This window comes from Eutrema salsugineum, unplaced genomic scaffold (assembly GCF_000478725.1).
Source record: "Eutrema salsugineum unplaced genomic scaffold, Eutsalg1_0 scaffold_2, whole genome shotgun sequence".
NCBI classification, from domain to species: Eukaryota; Viridiplantae; Streptophyta; class Magnoliopsida; order Brassicales; family Brassicaceae; genus Eutrema; species Eutrema salsugineum.
In genome coordinates, this window is record NW_006256829.1 from 9,960,651 (window position 1) to 9,984,536 (window position 23,886).

Below are 23,886 nucleotides of genomic sequence, written 5' to 3' on the forward strand. Positions count from 1 at the left end.
CATACTGATATTGATATGCGTTTATACATTTTTATTATGTAATTTTTCATAACTACAATTAGTTTTTTGATACGTATTTTCAAAGAATAGCTCTCTCTAGTTAAAGATTTTGGTTATCTTATATTGTAATTTTAATCAATTTTAAATATGTACAACTCCTTTTTTTGTCGCAAATATGTAAAACTCAACAGATAAGAGAGTATAATACTAGTTAAAAAAACATTCCCCAAAAAAGGAAATTTGACCATACTTTTCTATTGTCAACTCAATAATAAGTATGGTGGCTTTTCATTCCTTCTCGTGAAAAAAAAATGCCGAAAAAATGAAACTAAAGACTAGCGCTGGAACGGAGTCGGATATTCGGACTTTTCAAGGTATCCGGATCCGGCTCCGGATTTAACGGATAATCAATTTTACTATCCGGATCCGGATCTGAAAACTCGGGATATCCGGAGACCGAATATCCGGTTTGAACCGAATATCCGGTTTGAACCGAATATTTACGGATATCCGACCGGATATCCGGTTTCGTTGATTTAAAACAAAATCTTCAATTTTTAAAATTATAATGAGATAACATATATAATTAAAATGTATCATCATAGCAAACATTACAAATACCAAAAATTTAAAAGCATTCAAGTAGCATTCAAATAACACAAAGTTTAAAAGTTTACATAACAAAAGAGAAAACAGTAATAGAGAAGTTAATTTATCTTCATATTCTTGTATTATCTATTTTCATGTTCTTCTCTCACAATCTGAAATAGAAAATTATCATGCAATATAAATTTCAATCATGTGTAAAAGAGTTAAACCAAAAACAATTTTCGAACATAATTAAAACAAAAATTAAATGCATATCCAAAGATTTCAAAATTTTCAAAATCTTAATAACGGATAACGGATATCCGATTTCTAAATTTTCTATTATCCGGATCCGTATCCGAAATAACCGAATACTTAATTTCACTATCCGGATCCGGATCTGAACTACACGGATATCCGGTTTTTACGGATCGGATAGGACCGGATACCGGATCGGATAGCGGATACCGGATAATAATTCCAGCCCTAACTAAGACCATGTTGGATTTCTTGTGATTAAATGGGCTTTTTTTAATGGAAAAAGTGGGTAAAAAAAGTAGGATCGTTTCTTCCTTAAGGATTAGAAGGATCAGTTTCTTCTGCTTACGTGGCATACTGTTATTGGTTCTCACAAAAGGGAAATTTTTTTTGGCATGGAAATGTTTTTCTTTGCGATCATTCTCTCCCTCGTTGAAAAAAAACAATTCTTCAACTTCTTCGATAGAGAGAACTCGACTTCTCCGATGGCTGATTTTTGGGTTTAGTCAAAATCTTCGAAGTCTCCGACAGAGAACTTGCATCACCGCCGCCTGCATGTCGTCCAATCGTCCAATCGCATCATCGGCGGAGATTCTGCTTAGATGGTTTCATGAGAAATTCAGAAGATGATTTCGACTTCTTCGACTTCTCAGAATCCTTTCCTGATCAAAAGGTAATTTCGATTCCAAATCTAAACTTCTCTGTTTTAGAAATGAAATTTTCCAATTGTAAATTGATTTGTGTATAGATTTTATGGTTTGATTTTCGGTGGAGATTGAGTTTCTCCAATGTACATCAAAAAAGTTTAGGTTTTTTGCTGAGTTTCTACCCTCAACTTTATCACTATAATAATCAAGTAGAAACTCATGTGGATTTCTCTGATAATCATGCTCTAAGGTCCGAGTAATATGTGCATATGGTCCATCGTGCTCTTCCCTTTTAGGCTTTCCTCAATGCAGTGTTATAATTGTCTCCATAACAATGAATTTTTGTTTTTCTTAATGTTTATATTGGAACATCCAGACATATAGTTTAAGTTAGTTGATAAAAAACGTTATCTTATCTATTGATTAAGGTTGTATGTCCGCTAAAAAAAATACAGAAGTATAATACACGGTCTCCTTCATTTATGACACTATTCTCAATTAGTTAAACCATAGAACTTAAATCACAGAATAGATAGTATTAGACCTTTAAATTTATTGAAAAGAACAAATAACAATAGTAGGGATCGTGTTATAACAGCTTTTCTCTAAACATAAAATCCCATTCCAAATAAAATTAGCTATGAGAAAAACAATTATAGTTAGCTAGAAAAGATCGAGTTCATTGCTATTGAATCCTTGGAAGAAAAGTATTTGAAACCACATGTATATCAGTATATACATATATCTATGTATGACATGTCATATTCTCTTCATTGACAACTTTCTCCACTCTCTTTTTATTGCTTTAAATTATTAGTAGTTTTTTATGGCCATATTGTTCTTTCACCACTTTATAGAAACACTGGTCTCTCAATTAAACAAATGTGGTTGTTATAATATCATCACGTTTTTGCAGTGTTCAACACAGTTTTCAGTGATCTACAGTAAATTAGGTCCAATGCATAGCGTTTAAAATATGCAATTAGTCCAACCATTCACACTTTTAAGAGAAACACTAGCAATAATTAGCATAGACATTAGTCCATCCTTACCATGATTGAAGGAAAAGACAATTAATAAGCATCCACGATTCAAACCAAATACATTCTATGTTTTTTTCTTCTATGTATTGAGTTCTTTGTACCACGATATATATTCCATCTTATTTTGGGACCATGCAAAGAATGTTTAATACAATGCATGAATGTGTCACTTTCATCTAAATTCCAAAATCAATGTCAAAGACTCGATGTATTTACTAGCTATATTTTCTGCGGGGACAAAGACATGTTACTTTATACATTACATAAAACATACTGAATGTTTCAATTTCGTTTTCAGGAGAAAATAGCAGGATTTAAGATCGGATTTATTTCCTTCCAAATCAAAATGACACCATAAAACTGGAAATGATATGCTCTTGAAGCAATATTTGTTATCACTTCTGTGTTACACATTTACCTCTACATACTTAATGTATTGGTATATCTACAACAGCACGAGTGAAATCGAAGTAACATTTTTTTATTTCAAGTTTTTCGGTTTTTTTTTTTTCAAATTATAGTTTAATTTTACAAAAACTATAGAAACAAAAAAAATGATGCAACTCCCTTGTAAGATTTCCAGCTGCAACTTCCCATAAAACAAATCGATCGCTTTAACCGGTAAGACAACACGGAATATTAGGCTTTGAGTCGTCTTGCTTCTCTACTCATAGCGGGAATTCTTTTTGCAGGAGATCGAGATTCCTTGACTCACACGCTTCAATCAGGTCTTGCCTTGAGGCACAACTGCAGAAAGTTAACAAAAGTAGAAAAAACATTCAACGACATTGATGATAGTTAATGGATTTTTCTTGTTCACAAGCTTTATAGATACCTTAACGAGAGCCTCAAGTACTGCCATGCGTTATCGGCCTTAGGATTCATCGCAAGGGCACGAACATAGTAAGGGATCGATTCTTTGTACATCCCCTGTTACAATAAGAAACACACAATCGCATACCAAATTTAAGTTAGTTACAGTCCAAGAACAATCATCAAACATCAGATGAATTCGCTTCTAACACAGGTAAAAGAAACAAGTTCTCGAACCTGGTTTGCGTAACTGATTCCCATGTTTGCCCAAGCACGAACATAATTAGGCTTTAAATCTAGAGCCTGCCAGTAAGAAAAAGTAGACGCCGACTTGTCAGACAGAAACAGAAACAATGAGAAACTTAGAGAAGTTTTGATTTCCGTGCTTAGAACAGTACCTGTTGATAAGCAGATATGGCATCAGCACTCTGTACACTGTTGGCTTGTGTTGCACCAAGCTTATTCCACAGAGAATAATCGTTTGGTTTTAGTTTCAATGCTGTTTGGAAGGAAGTGATTGCTCTGTCGAATTCCCTTGATAGATTGTAGAGAACCCCTAATACTATATGCACATCGGCGTCCTCAGGATTCATCTGAGAAGCGTCAGTGAATAGTCTAGCAATCTGTTTATACACAGAGAAAGAATAAAGTTTCAATAAAACTATGAGAAGAGATTCAACTGCTGAGGATTTACAAGAGGAAAAGCACTTACATCAGCATGGTATAGAGAATCAGCAAGCTCTGGAGGCGCGATTGTTCCATACTTTGGGTGATTCCGCAGCCATCCATATAAATATTTCAAAGCAGTTGCTTGCTCCAACTCTGTAAGTACAGAGGATATGATATTAGTCCACCTATCTGATTCCAAAATGTATAACCACTCTCATTTAAGAAAGACTATTGTCTACAAGTAGGCACCGACCGTTTGTATGGCTCACACCAAGGGCAAGAAGCACCTCTAGATTTGAGGGATCAGCCTCCTGTGCACGCATCATTGCAGCTATTGCCTAAATTGTTTGCAAAAAGAGTTAAGTGATCCCTTCTTTTTAATAAGTTATCGGTGACTAATTGTTTCATGCAAATTAATCTGAGTAACCTGTTGATCATCATCGTTCTCTGCGTGTGTGACACCAAGTAATCTCCAACCTTCAGCGTTTTCAGGGTTTTTCATAACCTCAGCTTCTAGAGCAAGCGCTGCTTCGCTCAGAAGTCCTTTGCGAAACAAGTCCTGCCCTTCTTTCATAGGATCAGGGTGACCCACATAAGGATTCATGTCAGAGAAGACGTAGACACCACTAGTTTGTTTTTCACCATTTCTTTCAGTAAGAAACCTAGAGAGGCAGAGACTTTTGTTAGATGGACTTGAAAGTCGAAGATGCATGCATGTACGTTAAACATTGTTCATGACTATAGATAAAAATTATGACAAAAATAGTACCTAAGAAAAATAATCCCTTGACTAACCAAGCAGTCAAAGCATCAATAATAAAATGAAACATGGAATTAAGCGAAAGAAAAGAACTGCATAGTTGAAACAGAATATCGCACCATGAACGAAGAAGGGCATGCGAGAGATTAAGGAAAGGAATTGGACAGGGACCAAAAAGTACTTGATTCTTAAGATTCGTAAACCCGCAAAGCACAATGAAAAATATAGCTTATAATAGATCGACTAAATAACAGTTAACTTACTCATCATAAGCATTTGCCCATGCATCAGCTGAACTCTCACCGGGCCCTTCAGCAAATTCATCTATCCAGTCATCAACATTCAACTTCGAAAACTCATTGACCCATTGGTCTTCAGCCGATTCTTGCTGCCCTCTCCCGGAAGCAAACTCATCAGCCCACTGTTCTGGTCCATGTGAAAGCTACACACACCAAAATTAGGAGGCTTATGGTAAATGCAACGTGATGCTTCTTGTTGAAAAGAAAAGAGACGATATGTTGTCACCAAACTTTCTACCATGTCATGCACTTCATATAATGTAAGTATAGGGAACAATTTCACTGAAAGCAATGTGAATAGAGAAAACTAAGCTGACGGCTTTCCACTATAGATACATTTCTAAGACAGAAAATACAGGAGATCCACTAGAACAGCTAAACCAATCATCATGATCTTCAATTGCATATTTATATAAAGAAAGGTATGACAGTAAATCGATCACACTAGCATGCTATCAGTAGCGACTGAGACACTAAAGCGAACACATAATCATTAATAACTACATACTTTCTCATTTGCAAATTGATCAGCCCAACTTGGCGGCCCCAGATACTGCTGTTCATATTCAGTAGCCCATTCCCCAGGGGCTGATCCTGGCTTGACCTGGTTCTCATCAATAATGAGTTCCCCGCGGCTCATCTTTGATACAAATTGGAGGAATCTTGAATTCTGCATTCACCAAGCATTTTGCCAAGCTTTTAAATAAATTTCAAGAGAACAGCTCAGCATAACATCCTTAAAAGAAAATGAATATTTTGTGATTAAATATCACAGATCTTCAAATTCTGGACCATAAACCAGCACATCAGCCCAGCAGAAACATTTTCCATTTCCATGTGTAGTAAAAGTTCTCACTTCTCAGCAATGGAAAGAAGGGGTCAGAACAGCGTTGAAAAAGAAAAAAAAGATATGTGGTCACAGTACATTTACTGCAAACTTACATACTGAATCGACGATCAAAACTGTATAGAAATGATGGAGTTTACTTTGAAAGCAAATGATTATCAATGGTCGGTTACACCAACCTGAAATTTCGGATTGCCATCCTGAGACAGTGTATGAGCAAGCTTACGAGTCTGCTCCATTGCAGCTAAATTTTGCATATCCATACTTCTCATTTGGTTTGACATCAATTGAGACTGACCCTTCGAAAAAATCAATAAAAATGGAAAAGGATGAGACGCCAAAGATTTTCTGAAGAACGTGACAAATTACCAGAGAGCCAGGGTGTTGGTCAATTAAAACTGCGAGTTAAACCCTGATGACCGATACATCGCAAAAGAAGTCGCAACAGATTCAGGCTTTTGAACAACTATGCCCTCGGAACTAGCAAATCACAGCCTATGCTCTACCATAAATAAAAGCCCTAGATATTCTATGATACTCGAAGTCACTGAAAGTTTTTCAAATATGTCTGGTGTGGACATTCAAATAGAATATATCAAACAATTGAAGGAAAAGGTATCTACAATTTACCTGCTCAAACTCGGTGGCCCACCCATTCACACCATGTTGTTGCTCAAAAGACTGGACCCATGAATCAGGACCACCATCATCCCTCCCATGTTGGTTAAATTCAGCCGCCCAACTATCCGCTGGATGTGAACCAGGTTTCATAACAGCTTGAGACTCATTCCAATAATCATCTAGCTCCCGAAATCTCCCAGGAATATGACCTCTAGCTTGAATGCCATCATCGATATCTAAAGATGACAATAATGCATTTACCTGAAAAAGCAACCGAGGACAATATATTCAGCCCGCGAGATTGAGAAAAGAAGCTGTAAACGAACACAAAAGATACATTTAAAGGCTTAGGCATATCGGAAACATAAAAAAGGTTAAACACACCAGGACGTGCTCTTGAAAAAAATACACACTAGATAGGAAGACGTACCAAGTAAAACAACAGCAATGGTTTTCAACAAAAAGCCCTGACCCTCAGATGATTGTGATATATGATAATGACAGTGCTACCTCATGTTCATTCTAAAATGTAAGCTTTAAAGCAAATCTAGGACCTAAACTTTGAATTTCATCATTACACTTCATAAATTAAATTGATTTTTAAATGATATGAATGTTATATCGCTAAAACATTAAGGACATATCATATAGCTTGAATTGACTCTTAAAACCCAAATTAAGCGCATATAACACAATGATGCAGCCACAGGAAACTATCAGATAGACAGCAAACCTGAGCATTGATAAATTCCTCTCCCCTATCGGCAAAAAAATGTCGGGCCATGATGCTACTACGATCACGTATGCATTGTTTGTCACTTTGTGATAATCCAAGCACAGGGACAGGTGCTGGACGAAAGGGAATGCCACCACGGCTACTCTCAACAAACGAATGTAGAAAGTTCGACAAGACTCTTTGTGGGGGTCCTGCAACAAATAAGCAATGGAAAAACAAATCAAGCATAAGAGAAAACCTCACCTCGACATTTGCAATAAAAAAATGGCATAGCTATGAAATAAACACGAAAAATGCCACCTGGGAGAAATTGAAGGAACACACGGAGAGGAAGTTGCTTCAATTATGACTGAGCTACTTATTTCATGCAGCTATACTAACTAAAATTTATTCAAATGTAGCTATACTAATTGACACTTCCACTGATTTTCTTCCTACAAAACAATTTTACTTCTCGACCAATTATTCAACATCAAAACCACAATATCTATCCATTTTGTACCCGACACTAAGCAAATGTGGTAGAGAAGTATGAGTGAAATCAGATCACAAACCTTCGAATGTAGGCTGAACTGGCTCATACATAGGTCCCAATGGAGGCATCGGTCCACCTCGCTGTACTTCGTCCCAAGCCGCACCCAAACCATTCTGATCTACAGAGCGGAAGCCACGGAAGAACTCTGTCCCCTGATGAAAAAATTCGCAAACCCATCAGCCATCACAAAGGCTAGATAATCATACTAGCTGATCAAAACTAAATCTGTACAAAAATTAAAACTTTGAACAGCATTAACCTGAGCACCCGGTTGCAGGATTGGCTGCTCTAACTCAGAACCAGGAAGTGAACTTAGATGTTGATCTTCAGAGTAAAATTGTGGCCCAGGACCTGAACGGTTGGCATTAGGTATCTCCTTGAGCCTTTCCTGCCCACCAAATCAGCAATCATCATCAAAATCTCTTCTGAAGATTCAGATTTTAATCAGTACTATCCAAAAGTTGTCAGCTAGCTTATCCATGAAATTCACATGACATAAGCGAATTATAGCAGAACTAGAGATTGAAATGATAATACCAAGTCAAGATAACGTATTCTCTTAGCGATGAGGACAATAACATCTAAAATTTCATACTAAAGGAAAGAGAAATCGAAACTAGGCAAGAAGAAAACGATGACACCCCGAAGGATAAGATCTACTTCGAGCTCACCGACGATGGCGAGAGTGAATCAGGAGACTTGTTTCAACATGAAAAGTCGACCACGAAGCTAACCTGAGTTTTGGAAGACGAACCAAGTAGCGCGTTGGTGAGAGCTCCGAGAGGGTTCGAAGAGGAGGAAGAGCCGGGAACCGCGCAGGCGGCTCCGCCGTTGACAAGGTCTCTCATAGCCATGTTTCAACGCCTTTTTTTGTTAACTCCGCCGCAACAAGCGTCGCCGAGTCTTATTAGTATTGGTTCCTTCGTCCTCTGAAATTGATCATCACCTCCCAAATCCCAATCTATAGTTTTCTCGTCGCGGTGTTTTTATTTTAATTTTTTTGTGTTTGGCCACAGCTTCGTCGAAAACAAATTACATATAGTATTTTTATATTTTTATATTATCCACACACCACACACATTTTTAGGCTAACATACACATTGATTTTTTTTTTTTTTTTTGTCGTCAACACATTAGTTTAAATTTTGTGAAAGAACACATAAAAAAAACAAAACATTTTACTTTACTTTTCTTTTGTAAAATGAAATATATTTTAATGATAATTTGCACTGAAGCTAGCGAATTTTTAATCCTAACACTGACTATATTCATTCAAGATGAACAAATTTACCGTAAAAAATCACAAAAATGACAAAACTGAAGAAGAACTAATTCACAAAATGACAACACTAATAAAAATTGAAAGAAAAAAAAGTCGTGGCTCATAAGGCCTAAGTATGGAGGCATATGATTCTCACGTGGGTAAGCTCGGCCCATACAGAAAAACCCATATCCATTTCATTGATCCGGCTCGATATCTTTAAGATCCGAATTAAAATTGATTTGAACAAAAATTCTTCCAAAAAAGAAGAAGAAAGAATTCATCGAAAGAGAGAGTGACAACAATGGCGCCTTCGTCGTCGAGCGGTTTGACCTTCAAGCTGCATCCCCTAGTAATCGTCAACATATCGGATCACTACACTAGGGTTAAGACTCAGCTTAATCCTCCGGCTTCAGTCTGTGCAAGCGGGAATGCTTCCAACAACGGCGAAGCAATGTTCCAGCAGAACCCTAGGGTTTACGGATGTGTGATCGGTGTCCAGAGAGGACGTACAGTAGAGATCTTCAATAGCTTTGAGCTTTTATACGATCCATCGACTCAAACCCTCGATAGATCCTTCCTCGAGAAGAAGCAAGAGCTCTGTAAGCTCACTCTCTCCCTTTTCCTCTCAATTGCTGCTGCAATCACAAAATCAAGTGTATATAAGAGGGTTTCTTCACTTTATTAGTGTTTAGAGTTTGAATTGCGCTTGATTTTATTCTGTAATCTTTTGAAAAATTCATGGGTTTTGATTTGACTCTTCTGGATTTCTTGTTTGATAGACAAGAAGGTGTTCCCTGACTTCTACATTTTGGGATGGTACTCTACGGGAAACGATGCTGAGGAATCTGATATGCATATCCACAAAGCCGTGAGTTCAGTGTCCTCTATAGTGTTTTTGTATGATATGATGAGATTTACTCTCACTGTACTGAATAGTGTGATTTTCGTGTCTGCTCATGGTGACAGCTGATGGATATTAATGAATCTCCTGTCTATGTCCTTCTAAACCCGGCAATCAATCACGCACAGAAAGATCTCCCAGTGACTATTTATGAAAGTGGTATGTTCTCAATTACTCCTCTTTCATTATGGATGTGATTATGTAATGGCACAAGGTTTTGTGGCCATTGGTTCTGATATGTTAGCATGCTCGTATAGGCTCATGTGTATTTCAGATTTTCTGGATTTCTTACCACCTCTTGATCATTATTGAACTCCAGATTTTAAGATTCTAACTTTTCTAATTGATCTTCATAAATTGAAGAGATGCATGTCATCGATGGAATCCCACAGCTAATTTTTGCTCATACAAGCTACACAATCGAGGTCTGTGCTTAGTTTTGATTATGTAGTTTATTGATGTTTTGAAATTGGAACTTGGCTAAAACTCTTGAGATGTTAACCCAAACAGACAGTTGAAGCTGAACGGATATCAGTCGATCATGTTGCACATCTCAAACCATCTGATGGAGGCTCAGCAGCAACCCAGTGTGAGCCTGATGTCTCTCATACTTATCATACTTTATTTCCTTCAGTCACCCTGAATTTTGGCTGAGTACTCGTTGGTATGCAGTGGCTGCTCATCTTACTGGGATACATAGTGCCATCAAGATGCTTAGTAGCAGAATCAAAGTGCTCTCCCAATATCTTGCCGCAATGCAGAAAGGTATCGTCCATTCATGTCCAAGTTTCTAGTCACATCTCCGTAATTTTTCTGTCACCAGTCCAGGATTCTAGATGGAAGATAGTAAAATTTGTGTAGGTTTAGGGTTTAGGTGCCAATAAAAATGACTCGTGGGATCTTATGCCTAGGTGATATTCCATGTGAAAACTCACTTCTGAGACAAGTATCTAGCCTGCTAAGAAGGTTGCCTGCCATGGAATCAGAGAGGTTTCAAGACGATTTCTTGATGGTGAGTTGGATTTGCATTTTACTCTTTTCAGTATTACCCTCTAATATATCTCTCAAACTTATGCCGTTCTTTCATTCCGCAGGAGTACAATGACAAATTACTGATAACTTACCTAGCAATGATTACGAATTGTTCCAGGTTTGTACCCTATGTAACATTCTATCTAAAGAATTCGACTGCAGAGTCGTAGGCTAATTGCCTTTATGTTCTGTTATCATCCTTAGTTAATTGGTGATACCCGGTGAAACCCATCAGACTGATAACTTATACTCTGTTTCATCTGTCAATTTTTGTTTTGTTCCAATCTGCAGCCACCATGAACGAGATGGTCGACAAATTCAACATTGCGTATGACAGAAACACTAGAAGAGGTGGAAGAACTGCGTTCATGTAAAAATAATCTTCCCAGCGATTCAAGTTCTAAACGGCCCTGGGTCTAATACCCAGTTTTTTTGTTTTTTAATGTTTCAAATTTTGATAAAAAAGCCCATGATCTATTATCATTTTTGAAAAAAACAGCAATCTATTATTATCTGGTATTATCTAAACGTATTTTGCAATCTAAAATTTCACATATATTTACGGTTTATTTTATTTTTAAGAAAGAAAATCTTAAGGGAGAAAAAATTAATCAGGAAAAAGGATGTTTGATGAGATCAAATTGCTAAAAATTGTTGTCATATAATTTTGCGTATATTTACCCTCTTTTTGTTATCTTAATTTGTATAATTTGTTAAGACATAAAACCAACCCGATAACAAAAAAGAACAAGACAAAACTAAGGAATCAAAATCGAAACAGCCTTTGCTTTCCCAAAAGTTTCAAATTAATAAATTAAAGAAAAGAAAACAAGAGATTAAAAGTTATTTTAAGCACCGAGCGAATGCAGAAGAAAAGAGTAGATTTTTCAAATCTGTGGTAATCTACTCATAATCTGGTTATATACCGATTGTCCTGTTTCCGAAACCGGTTCAACCTTCGGCTCCATCCCTCTCTGCATCATCGCTTCACTCATCCCAACCGGTTGTGTCAAATACGGGTGAGGCAAAACCGGTAATTTCCCTTGACCAAACGCTAAACCAGGCATTGAAAGATTAGCCAAACCGGTTTGTCCTAAACCGAACGAAAACCCGGAAGGAGGACCCAAATGCGGCTGGAAGCTAAACGGACGGCCATACGGAGATTGGTTAGTCGCCGTGAGTTGTCTGTCGAATCTGCCACGTGGCGGCTCTGAGTGATGTCCGTTGTGGTAATGCTGATGAGTCTGAGCGGCTGAAACGCCGCTGTTACCGTTTCCACCGCCTGAACCGCCGCCGTGGCTGCTGTTGCGTGCGGCGGGGACGTCGTGGTTGTGTTTGCCTTCGTAAGTGGTTATAACGGATTTGAGATCATGAGAAGCTCTCTCTACGTGCTTTCTCACTGTACATCCAGGAGCTGTGCATTTGTAGTAACTCCTGCAAAAAAAAAAACATAATTTATTATATCAAAAACGAATCAGATGCTTTTAGTGTGATTCCAAAAACAGAGGAGAAACAAAAGGAATTAAGAAGAACCTCGGATTTGGATTGCCTTTGACAACTTTCTGACCATATTTGCGCCAGCGATAACCATCATCGAGAATGTCAACATCACTTGTTGTCTGCACAACGACTCTTGGCTCACGTATTGCTCTTGTTGCTCCACTCATCTCTGCTGCATAAGCTTCAAGTTTCCTGAACATTTTCATAACGTTTTTGAGTCAAAATACACTTTTACTGGTTGATCAAAAAAATTTCAGTGCTTCGATTGCTTAAACAAATAAAAAAACCTTCTTTTCGACTCAGATTCATCTCCTTCTCCTCCTCCTCCTACTCCTCCTCCTCCATCATAACCTAAAGAAACACTTCCGTGTGTCCCTCGATCATCTTCGTCTTCATCGTTTGAGAATGTCGATGAAGCATCAACCACAACCACAGCAGCATCACCTGACTCATATTGACCTCCGGTTTGAGCTTGAATCGATCCAGATTGGTTTCCATATTCAGATCTCTCTTCCATATTGTTCTCATTGCTGCCACCTTGTTGGTTAGTGTTATTGCAATTAACCCACATTGCAGTGTTATCTCTCTGCTGCTGTTGTTGTTGCTGTTGTTGTTGTTCAGCTTGTTCAGTTCCGTCTACTTGCACTCCCGAGCGACGATTAGGTGGAGGTTTGGAGTGATTATGAGCTCCTTTGTATATAATCTCAGTAATGTGACCTTCCCTTGATCTCTCGACTTTCTTCTTCACCTGACAATTCGGGTTTGTGCATTTGTAATAGCTTCGCGGATACTCACTTCCTTTGACCAACTTTTGTCCGTATTTCCTCCAGTTATATCCATCCTCCGCAGGTGCACCACCAACCATCGAATCACCGCGTCTTTGCTCTTCTCCTTCTGCTTCTTCTTGATGATCAACTGTTTCAAGACCGGTGTTCGTTGTGGCATCAGATTTCTTCCTCTTCTGGCCACTTTGTTCAGTTTCAATCCCATAAAGATTAGAGCTTTCCATGTTTTGAGAAACGGGTTTCACATCTTCTTCAGGAGAATGATGAGAAGATTCGTTGTTGTAGTTACCATAATCAACTGGCATCATCTCTGTTGTCCCTTGGAAGAAAGAGGAAGAGGATCTTGAAATGGGATGGAAGGTGAATGATGCTCCAATATCATCAAAGAACTCATCTTTCGCTTTATCAGAAGCAGCAGCAGAAGAAAATGAATTACTGTTAACACCCGGAAGAAATGGGAATTTCCCGGTAGTTGGAGACGGTTGAGCCTGCAAAGTTCACAGAGATTCTTCAGAGACAGAAGTTCCTATAAAACATCGAAAGCAAACAACTTGCAAGCTTACCAATGGATTAGAAAGAAAGACCGGAGATTCCAAGAGCGTTGCAGGGCTTAGGCCAGGAGAAGAGATGGTTAAGCAAGGAGACCGAAGACTAGAGTCGATGGAAAAGTCGGTATTAGTGCGGATATTCTCGGTGTTTAACCTCGGAGCATTAAAACCAGCTCGAGCAGCAATTCTCTCGCTTAAGCCACCGCGTAAAACGTTGGTTTGTGAAGAATCCTTGTTGTTGTTATTACCAGTTGTGTCTTCTTCCAAACCAGTAACTTGACCATGATTCAAAGAAAGCTCTCTTTCGAGAACACGTTTCGAGCTTTTCTCTTGTCCAATCGCAGAGGAGAAGAGGGTCCCTGGACTAGGACTACGAGGCACCCATTCTCCCATTACAGCGACATTTTCATCAAAACCAGCCATTTAAGATCCACGAATGTGACTGAGTCTTTGCTCAAACTGCGATGAGAGTCCTGAAACATGTATAAAATAGATTAAAGGCAGTCACAATCACAAACCTCAGAATCTATTGAAAACATGAGCATACTAAAACTTCTAGTATCAAACAATAATAATAATCTAGCTAGTGAGCTTAAAACTCAGATGAGTCATATATATATGTCGTCTTGGGACTAGAAATATTTTCAAAGTTTAAACCTTTTCTTTTCAGAGTCGACAATTTTTTTTTTAATTTGTCGTAGACAAAAGAAAAATGTAAGAAAATGTAAGAATTAAGAACAACAAGAACTTTTTCTCTTTCACACGTTAATCTACTTTTATGGAATCTCACGAAATTGAAATATATGATTTTGGATACGAACGAAATTAGCTCGAGAAATAAGGAAATGAATCATTTAGCAGAAAGAAACGATCGAATCACGGAGATTAAAAAGAGAAACAAAACAATAAGGCAACGTCAGATAATAGCTTAAACCAGACGGTAAGCAAAATCTTTAGGATGTGTGTGATTAAACAAATCATGGTTTTTTCATAAAAATCCAGAATTTAAGTTAAAGATAAAACGTTTTTTTCTAACGTATGAAATTCAAATCGCAAAATGAAAAAAGCAAAATCGATGTAGACCATTTACCTGATTGATTGAAGTCGACGAACCACAAACGCCGTCACAGCCGCCGCAGCCGCAAACGGAAATCGCCAGTTCCGCCGCTAACATCCAAGTGGACTCTGATCCGACACCGAAAACAAAAACCCACCCGACCCGGATCCGAATTTAGCACTGAAGAAGAAATATATCTTTTCGTTTTCTCGTCTCCTCCTTCCCTTCTCTGTTCTTCTGGGTTTCACAACAAACCCAGAAAACAAAAGGAAGAAAAAAATACAATCTTTCTGTACAGCTTCTCTCTCCAAACAAAATGATGACGATTATTAACCCAAGAGACAAAAACAACGATTTGCACAGAATGATTAGATTAATCACTGTGACTTTCTCACCATCGAAACGAGAAAAAAAATTCTAACTTTTTATTTGCGAATGTTAGGCTTCGAATATAAAAACTAATTTAATCTAGAAACAAAAAATCGGCTTGTGGGCGAGAGCAGGTATCTTTGAGAGAAAAAAAAAGATAGAGAGAATTATGAGACCATTTTGATCGATTTTTCTGATTATTACTGAGGAGAAGGAGGAATAAAGTTTTTTGCAGAGAATGGTGAAGATGGTGATTCGTGTTCTACATACACAAAGCGTTTTTCTCTCTACTAAATTCTCCTATCATAACACGCCACGTGGAATAATCAATGTAACAGAATAAGATCGTCGGCTGATCAGTAAGCGATACCGTGAGGCGTAGCGCAGGTGATCTCTAACGAATTATCTGCCAACTTTTCACATTTATTTCTATTCCGAATTCATTTTTTGCGGATTGGTTAATAATAGGAATTACATTTATTAAAAAAAACGGGAAATTATTGCCAAAAGTTCCTATTCTGCCACATGTCGGATTAAGAAAAAAACCAATTATTATTCTATTACACTGAACGTAGTCTTATAATACTGGTTCGATTCATATGAAATTCTAAAAAAACACTATTTGAAAGGAAAAACTGAATTATCCTTTGTGGACAATAACAAATAAAAGTTAATTATAATTTATAAAGCAGGTTGTTGTTTTTACTATAAGGGTCACATTGGTTAGAAATTTGTGGAACAGAAAATCTAATCTGCAAGCTATTTATAGTCTATGTATCAATGTATATATGTAACTAATTAACTATATATGTTAGAAAATCAGTAAAGGGGAGAAAGTTTGTCAAATATTGTCACCGCAGAGAAATCATATATACAGTTGTGAAACCTGTGATTTAAAACCGAACTTTTGTTTGTAGAATTATAAAGTCACAGATGTTGGTTCCATAGTTAGAATTTGGAAAATAGTACGTTATTAGCAACTATCAATATGTTTTAACACTGTTGTATGCTTTCGACGCTGTTGAAAAAAAAGTAAGTTATGGATTAATTATAAACTAGGAAATCTGTCACTGGTTACATAATTTTTTTTATGTATATAGTTGCATCTAAAAGTCAAAATGAGTCTGTGTAGAATCAGTTACAACACTGAGCAATTTTAAACATAAAATGAGCTATATTATAATGTGCATTAATTGGTTGTATCTGATTTGTACGCACCCAAATTATCGTTTTAGTCGAAGTTCAAACTAATATGTGAAGTTGAGACGCAATATATTACATATACAGGGATCTATATGGCAACCAAATCTTTCGACTTCAATCAATAAGACGTATAACTATTTTATTTTGAATTTGACATGCATGTTCTCATACATGCATGTGATATTTTCTTTTCATATTGGTCTTTTACATGAATGCATGTGATATTTTCTTTTCATATTGGTCTTTTACATGCATGCATGTGATTTACACGAGACCTGTTAGATGAAACGTATCAACCTGTAAATTACAGTATATAGGAGATACGTTCGATCCATTGTAACTCACAGGTGTTGTTTACTTGCTTGCATATAGAAGGATTATATCATTTATCTTACTGGATCTTATAATCGTACTTTAAATAAAATAAAATGTTCAAGAATAGATGAAATATTAGATAACTCTCGTATAACTGATTAAGAAACACCGAAAATCAATAAAAACGAAAATATATTCTTTGATTCACACACAAATCTGACGTACGTTATAACGTTAATATTAATATATTCGCATGCAAACCCTGAATATACAATTGAAACAATCATTTCTTGCTATGGAATGAATTAAGAGGACAAAATGGAAGAGACTAACGTACGTGAAGGGTTTAGGGTTACATATTTAAGTAGAGTGTATTTTAATACAGACAAACAAACAAACATTAACTAAATGGAATCAATCAATGACTTTTAATTATACCTTAAATTGAATATTTAATTGGAAATTGGGAAGGCAGTTTTTCCAAAAAACCCGGTCAAAAAAGAGACATTGACCAAGCCTTTAATTTTAATTCTTTTTTTTCTTTTTCCTTTTCCCTTTAAGAGCCGCAAATAATCACGTTACAGGGCTGTGACTCAACACTCATGTGACAGCCAAAACACGGTTGTGGCGTGGTGTACCTTTCTTTTCTTCTTACAGATATTTTTTTTCCAGTGGGACCCGCAAAACGAACTTCGAAAGGACAAAGGATCGACGGCTCTGATTTCTTGTCAGTTATTTCCTCTGTAGTAGGGCCCATAGTATAAAAGATGGACCCACACGAATCGAAAGGAGAAACCTGAGCTCAAAAGTTCTACTTCACTACGGCCCGTTAAGCCCATTTACGCTTTAATAAAAGAAACTATGTATTTCGATTTGACCCAACAGACTTGTTTTGACTGTCTGATGAGCGGACCAAAAGTCAATATTAAAAAGGTCAATGACCCGACCCGGTTCGACCCGCACCGACAAGTTCATGATAGGGGAGACCAAGTGGCTCTAATGGCACAAGCTTCTATGAGGATTTTCAGTAAATTGATTGGCTGACACGAGGAAGCTGATCTCACCCGTTTCTTGGGTCGATGTATATACATACATACATGCAAGTATTGTCGTTGAGAATTTGAGACTCTGATCCGTTGCAAAAAGCCGGAAGCTTTTCTTGGTAATCTTTCTGCTTCTTCTTCTATTTTCCTTCCCTTGTAGACTTCTACAGTTATTTCTCTTAACGGTCGTGTGGTTGTATTAGTTTTTTCTGATTGCGATGATGTGATGAATGCTAAGTGTTTGATGTTTTGCTCCAGAGAAACTGGTCTTCTCGGTTGGTTCTGTTTCCTTTCTAAAAATGTAAAATTGAGCTTGCTTCGAAGTTTTTACAATCTATTTTTGGAATTCTAAAAAGGTTCCTTTGGATTTAGTTTTAGTACTATTCCCGCCGTATAAGTTAACTTGGAGAATTGTTCTTTGGACAAAGTTAGAAACAATTTTTTTTTTTTTTTTTGGCAAGGTTTAGAAACTTGAAATTAGATAGCTTCTTTATTTTTATAAGACAAATGGGTTTGATTTTCTGGATTTTATTTTTTTCTTGGTTGAGTGAAGTAATCTATGTATCTCTAATGTTTCATATCTAGTTCATGAAGGAGATCTGAAACAACTGGCTCAATCCTCGTATAAGAATCTGGAAAGCATGTGTTTTTTCTTTAAGTAGACTAGACAGTCATCAATTCATTCAATGCAATTGATTCTAGGTGTGTCACTTATTAGAAATCTTTAGGACATTTCATTTCGTAAGTTACACGTAATTTGAGTCTTGCTCTGCTTTCTTGAGCCTTAGGATTTGATCCAAATGTCTGCCTCTTCTAGGTCTGGCTTTAAAACCATTTATGTCCGAGCTGTTTCTTATGTATTTGTTTAGAAACCATTTTCGTTGTTATGGCTAATTGAGTTTTTGTCTAGTATTTTTCGCTAAATCCTGTCATCTGCTTTCAAGTGCCTCTGTTCTAGAGTTAGTAACAAAATGATACCTTTGGCATCTTGAATCACATGAATCGCTCATGTTGAACGAAGAAATTCCAAACTGTGTATTGATACTGTAAGAGAACGAGAACCCTTGTCTAGGTTTTGTTTGTTTTGCTATTTCCATGTCTATTCTAATCCGTCTTCTAAAAAGTACACAACTTTATGCGATTCCAAATGCAGAACATACACACATAAATCTCCCATGGCTGCATTTGCAACCGCAGAAGCGTGTGACAGCAACGCAGCACTAATATCAAATGGAGACCTACGCGCTCTCCACCCAGTCTTCAAGATCTATGGCCAAAGAAGATGCTTCTCAGGACCAATCGTGACACTCAAGGTCTTTGAAGACAATGTCCTAGTCAGAGACCAACTAGAGACCAAAGGAGAAGGCAGAGTCTTGGTTATAGACGGTGGTGGAAGCATGAGATGCGCGCTTGTTGGAGGAAACCTCGGACAGTTAGCTCAGAACAACGGATGGTCAGGGATTGTGGTGAATGGATGCGTAAGAGATGTGGATGAGATCAATGACTGTGACGTTGGTGTTAGGGCATTGGGTTCTAATCCATTGAAGTCTAGTAAGAAAGGTCATGGTGAGAAGAATGTGCCCGTTTACATTTGTGGAACTTTGGTTAGAGATGGAGAGTGGCTTTATGCTGATAGTGATGGTGTCTTGATCTCCAAGACCGAACTCTCCGTTTGATTCAGAGGGTTTGATTGATGTGCCAAGAGAAGAGACTTCCGTCATTTTGTGGACCCAGCTGGTTTTATCACGAAATCTGAATAATTTGTTTAATATTCTATAAACCCAATTAAGTGGTGTTTGTGAACTGCTGTTACATTACAAAAATAAGAATGAATTATTTATTTTATTCGAAGTGAATCAAAACCTTTATTCTTTTGCAACTTCTATATTCAATTCATTTATATTTTTTTTTTGAAATGTAATCATGTGGTAGACATGGTAAAAAAAAACTTGGTACAAGTACTCTCAGATTTTTTTTTCCTTTAAAAACTTTACTCAGATGAGATCAGTGTCACAGTGTGATACTGATATATATAAGTCAAAACATATGTGTACACTACAATGTTCTAACAATTGGTCAGTCATGTTAACAGTCTAGACGCCTTGGTTTAGACAAACTCGGTGAACAAAAAATGTTAGAAATTCATAAAATTTGTGTAATCGTCCTATTTTGAGTGACCATTGATCGGCTGATTGGATATGCGGTAAGGAAAAGTTGATTTTAAATTAAATAATCGCAATATTAACGAGAATAACAAGTCAAAACGTGTGTATATAATACTATTGTACACAACAAATATTTTTGCTAGACAAGAAATACACAACATATTCATTTTCTCAATAATTATCTTCGTTTTCCAATTTCCATTATTGCCTAAATACATTGCATTTCGGTTAACAGTTAACACATATATTAATTATTTATAAACGTAGAAGAAAAACAGCAATTGACCATTTTATATTATCAAATAAAGTACTAAACTTTTTGATGGTCGGAACTTCGAAAACATTCCTTCATATACCGCAGAGCTAAGAAGGTAAATATTCGACCATTGATTAAAATAAATGTTGATTATTAAAACGAAATCATGCCGCATAATTGTGTAAATCTTTTTTTTTTTTGACAACGCATAATTGTGTAAATCATATTGTGAGTTATGACTTTTTTTTTTTAATAAAGAGACAAGTATGAATGAGACCTCCCTACCATATACTTGAATTTGAATCCAAAATTCTGTCATATGGAATTTGAAAGAGTCCAAAATTCTGCGATATGGAATTTAAAAGAATACATATCGTGGTGGACCAACTACCTTATTGGAATTGAAACAATTGAATGAATTCCATCTCAATTAAAAAAAAAAAAAAACAGATTCATACCTAACCAAAATAAGATCAGATTCATTTGTCACGTTAATTTCGGTTCACTCATTTTTTTTGGACCAACATACACCGAAAATTCGTACGAAAAAATCGGTGCTCCCCCTTAATAAAAAAAAAATCGGTGTTTCCCAAGAGCGGTGTATCCGTGTGTATATAAAATTTTCAATATATAAGTAGTATGTATATCCAAGGCTAAGAAAAAAATTACTATTACATTATGTATTTATGTTCCGTCACAATAAAAATAAAAGCATTATAAAAAGTTAGACAGACCACACCATCAACATGCCAGTGATAACTTGACCTATGTAGACATTTCATATTTTCTCTAACAGTTCTTTGTTTGTTTTTTTCTTTTCATTTACATAGTATCTATAAGAGTAATAGTCTACTGTCTACCCTCTGTTAAAGTAATATTATATATATTTTGTATCTATCGAATCTTCTAATTCAAAACGTTAAGTATGCCGAATTATATTTTCGATAACGCAGATTGACGCATACATATTGATGTTGTTTGAATTTTATTTTATCAGTTGAATCTTTAAACTTAATCAATCAACGTATTGTTCAAACTTTTTCTATTCTGGATGAACAAAAATAAGTACATTCTACACCATACGTATCAAATTATGATTGATTCCAATTAAACACGAATCTATTTTACCTCAACGGATTGTTTCTCACTTTATTTTTTAGTTTTTAATGTCATGTCTTTCTCATTCTATTTTTAAGAAATTTTGAAGTAAATAGTTTTTTTTTTGGAAACATAACTTAATGAAACTTATTAATCCAAAGCTATAAACGACTGTTCTTGTTATTCATCATTGCGATAAATTTATCATTCATGACGACTCCACACAAAAAAGTGTCGCGTAGCGAAGGAAGTATGGGACCTCTATAAAGTCCATAGGGCATGGAATATGACTTATGAGGAAAATGATGTTTGACTAAAATCCTCAGTTTTTAGCCCTTACGTTTCCACAAAATGGTACTCTTTTTCTTTCTTTTAAAACAAAATATATTTTCATATTTTCTATAATAAATGTGATGATAACGATAATTCTGGCTGCTAACTACTTACACGCGTTAACAAAGAACAGTATACACTAAGATATTTGATAGTTTATTAGATGAATACCTGCGTATACACGCAGATGTTTTATTTATTATAATATAACTTATAAAATTACATTTTTTCTACAAAATAAACATATTTTTTATTTTTGATAATATAAATATCATCTAAATTTGTAAATAAATAATCATTAAATGTGATTTTTTTGTTTTAATATAATTTATTAATAGACATTTTTCTATAAGTTTAATCTATTTTTTTGTATTTGGTAATATGAATATCATATGAACTCGTAAAAATATAGTCATTATTTTTTGCAGATGTAATAACTGAAACTTCAAAATAGATTTCATTAGAATTTAGAATTTCAAAAGCTGATCTTGAAGTTTTGTCATTGATTTGCTTAAACAATACGGTTCATTTTCTTGTTTTTTTTTACTAATCAATCAAGATTAAAGGAAATAAAAAATCAATGAACATTATTTGAACCTAATCATTCGAGATTAGCTAAATTCCTTTGAGATGAGCTTTTTCTTAACACTCAGTGGCAAATTCCCAACGAGAACAATTATAAGAGCTTACTCTCTACTTCGAATCCTCCTTTCAAAACCATCTTATCCTCTACTCTCTGCCTCGTCTCACCAAGTGTCTTCTCCATGTTGTCGTACTTCTTCTTTGTGCTCAAACAGTGTTGTGTTCTTTCTTGTTTTTGTTGATTTCTGCCCGAGACTTCAAATCTCAACCCTTTGTCATGGTGGTGTTGTCATCGATGGGTATGATTTTATACTAAGAAGAATTCAATACAAAGAATATAATAGAGCTTTCAAAAACCCATAAATCAAATAGGAGATTTGTGGAATTTTGAGTCAATATTCGATAGCATTAGAGATTGTTTGAGATTCGATCTTTCCAACTTCCAAAATAGAAATTAATTTGCAGTTCATTATGAACCATACATTAATATGCATTTCTTTTTGGTTTTTGTGTTCAATTAAAATGAAATTAGTATAATTTAATTATTTAATTCTCTCATAAATTTTTTTTAATCTGATGTGTCAAAAAAAATGGATGCTGATGTGTCAAACTTGTGAGACTCAACTGAGTCTTTATATAATAGATAGTTTATGGATTCTATCTGCTTTCTAATGAAGAAGATCAGCTTGTTTGCACACAACTTTTGAAAAGAAAAAGAAAAAAACATAGGGAAACTGCTCTCATGAACCAACCAAACGGGGTCTCATGAAGCTCAAATAGTAGAGACATACAGACAATCTACATGTGTGTCAATATAGGTTCATGAAATACAAGTCAGATAAGTCACACGCCACACCAAATATAGACTCCTGATCACAGTGATGAGCCGAACCTCGAGTACTCGTAGGAACGAGCATGCAATTGAACCTCGAGTAACAACAATTGTTGTCATGATTTACTTACTTGATAATCCACATGTTAGGGTCAGGCAACCCAAAAGACAAACTTGGATCAGGTAAACTTTATAAATATCACATTATTATTTTCCACAATAAAAGGACCCCATCCAACGTACACAACCATTTTGGTCATATTTTCAAGCAGTTGAATCCGTTTTTCCTTAAGACTTTGACTTGCTCTCTACAATAGTTGGACTCCTCGTTTCTTATGCATTTTCAAGAAAGCACACTAAATAATATATTGAATCGTGCATTATCACGTAATTCCGAATATAAATCGCCCTTCTGTTATCTTCTTGATTCCAAATTCTTAGACCGTTTAAATAATTTTGTTATGACTTGAGCATAAGAGAATTTATATATGGGACGACATCTCCATTTCATTGTTAATACATCATGACGATTTGTTTGTTCCACTTGTTGTGCTTCCACTCTGGTATACTTCGAATATCCCCTCTCTAGCTTAATTACAATCTTAGCTTTTTCTATATTTCTCGATCGATGGTATCACGAAATCCAAAAAAAGAAAAAAAAAAAAGAAATCCAATAATCCATAGTCTTTAACTCTTAGAGCATGTGCATTGAGGTTGCATATGTATTTTGAGGTGGGTAGCTAAACAATAAAACTAGATAAAATAATGAAATTGAGGCCCCAAAAAA

At 35.9% G+C, this 23,886-nt stretch overlaps 4 protein-coding genes across 5 annotated transcripts; 2 read left to right on the forward strand and 2 right to left on the reverse strand.

The window, feature by feature from the left end:
- Positions 1-2,911: 2,911 nt before the first annotated feature.
- On the reverse strand, positions 2,912-8,821 carry LOC18016710 (peroxisome biogenesis protein 5). Of its 2 annotated transcripts, none has more exons than XM_006401289.2 (15): positions 8,551-8,821; positions 8,076-8,204; positions 7,836-7,968; positions 7,279-7,472; positions 6,555-6,806; positions 6,104-6,217; positions 5,586-5,747; positions 5,042-5,220; positions 4,446-4,680; positions 4,272-4,356; positions 4,062-4,171; positions 3,748-3,972; positions 3,587-3,652; positions 3,372-3,466; positions 2,912-3,283 (listed from the first exon to the last, which is right to left on the reverse strand). In XM_006401289.2, the coding sequence occupies exons 1-15, from the start codon at positions 8,668-8,670 to the stop codon at positions 3,205-3,207; spliced, it is 2,178 nt and encodes a 725-aa protein (XP_006401352.1). In that variant the 5' UTR covers positions 8,671-8,821; the 3' UTR covers positions 2,912-3,204. The 2 variants fall into 2 exon arrangements, with proteins under 2 accessions (XP_006401352.1, XP_006401353.1); XM_006401290.2 differs by having other exon boundaries at positions 6,104-6,223.
- A 522-nt stretch (positions 8,822-9,343) lies between these two features.
- LOC18016711 (COP9 signalosome complex subunit 6a) lies at positions 9,344-11,571 on the forward strand. The gene is made up of 9 exons (XM_024156111.1): positions 9,344-9,679; positions 9,860-9,948; positions 10,047-10,140; positions 10,345-10,406; positions 10,492-10,570; positions 10,654-10,746; positions 10,893-10,993; positions 11,076-11,131; positions 11,306-11,571. The coding sequence occupies exons 1-9, from the start codon at positions 9,382-9,384 to the stop codon at positions 11,385-11,387; spliced, it is 954 nt and encodes a 317-aa protein (XP_024011879.1). The 5' UTR covers positions 9,344-9,381; the 3' UTR covers positions 11,388-11,571.
- A 233-nt stretch (positions 11,572-11,804) lies between these two features.
- LOC18016712 (probable WRKY transcription factor 2) lies at positions 11,805-15,478 on the reverse strand. Its single transcript, XM_006401292.2, has 5 exons — positions 14,937-15,478; positions 13,862-14,319; positions 12,801-13,786; positions 12,547-12,705; positions 11,805-12,447 (listed from the first exon to the last, which is right to left on the reverse strand). Exons 2-5 carry the CDS (start codon positions 14,267-14,269, stop codon positions 11,901-11,903), a joined length of 2,100 nt encoding a protein of 699 aa, XP_006401355.1. The 5' UTR covers positions 14,270-14,319; positions 14,937-15,478; the 3' UTR covers positions 11,805-11,900.
- A 2,268-nt stretch (positions 15,479-17,746) lies between these two features.
- On the forward strand, positions 17,747-19,701 carry LOC18016455 (putative 4-hydroxy-4-methyl-2-oxoglutarate aldolase 3). Its single transcript, XM_006401293.2, has 2 exons — positions 17,747-17,952; positions 18,987-19,701. Exon 2 carries the CDS (start codon positions 19,009-19,011, stop codon positions 19,507-19,509), a length of 501 nt encoding a protein of 166 aa, XP_006401356.1. The 5' UTR covers positions 17,747-17,952; positions 18,987-19,008; the 3' UTR covers positions 19,510-19,701.
- The last annotated feature ends 4,185 nt before the right edge of the window (positions 19,702-23,886 follow it).

Excerpts from the sequence above, each read along its gene's own strand:
- LOC18016711 (XM_024156111.1), top strand. The coding sequence starts at position 9,382 with ATGGCGCCTTCGTCGTCGAGCGGTTTGACCTTCAAGCTGCATCCCCTA. Across the intron at positions 10,571-10,653 it reads AGGCTCAGCAGCAACCCAGT|TGGCTGCTCATCTTACTGGG; the intron begins GTGAGCCTGATG and ends GTTGGTATGCAG. Across the intron at positions 11,132-11,305 it reads ATGATTACGAATTGTTCCAG|CACCATGAACGAGATGGTCG; the intron begins GTTTGTACCCTA and ends CCAATCTGCAGC.
- LOC18016710 (XM_006401290.2), bottom strand. The coding sequence starts at position 8,670 with ATGGCTATGAGAGACCTTGTCAACGGCGGAGCCGCCTGCGCGGTTCCC. Across the intron at positions 8,205-8,550 it reads GTTCGTCTTCCAAAACTCAG|GAAAGGCTCAAGGAGATACC; the intron begins GTTAGCTTCGTG and ends TTTGGTGGGCAG. Across the intron at positions 4,681-5,041 it reads TGGGCAAATGCTTATGATGA|GTTTCTTACTGAAAGAAATG; the intron begins GTAAGTTAACTG and ends CTGCCTCTCTAG.
- LOC18016712 (XM_006401292.2), bottom strand. The coding sequence starts at position 14,269 with ATGGCTGGTTTTGATGAAAATGTCGCTGTAATGGGAGAATGGGTGCCT. Across the intron at positions 12,706-12,800 it reads GAATCTGAGTCGAAAAGAAG|GAAACTTGAAGCTTATGCAG; the intron begins GTTTTTTTATTT and ends GAAAATGTTCAG. Across the intron at positions 12,448-12,546 it reads AAAGGCAATCCAAATCCGAG|GAGTTACTACAAATGCACAG; the intron begins GTTCTTCTTAAT and ends TTTTTTTTGCAG.
- LOC18016455 (XM_006401293.2), top strand. The coding sequence starts at position 19,009 with ATGGCTGCATTTGCAACCGCAGAAGCGTGTGACAGCAACGCAGCACTA.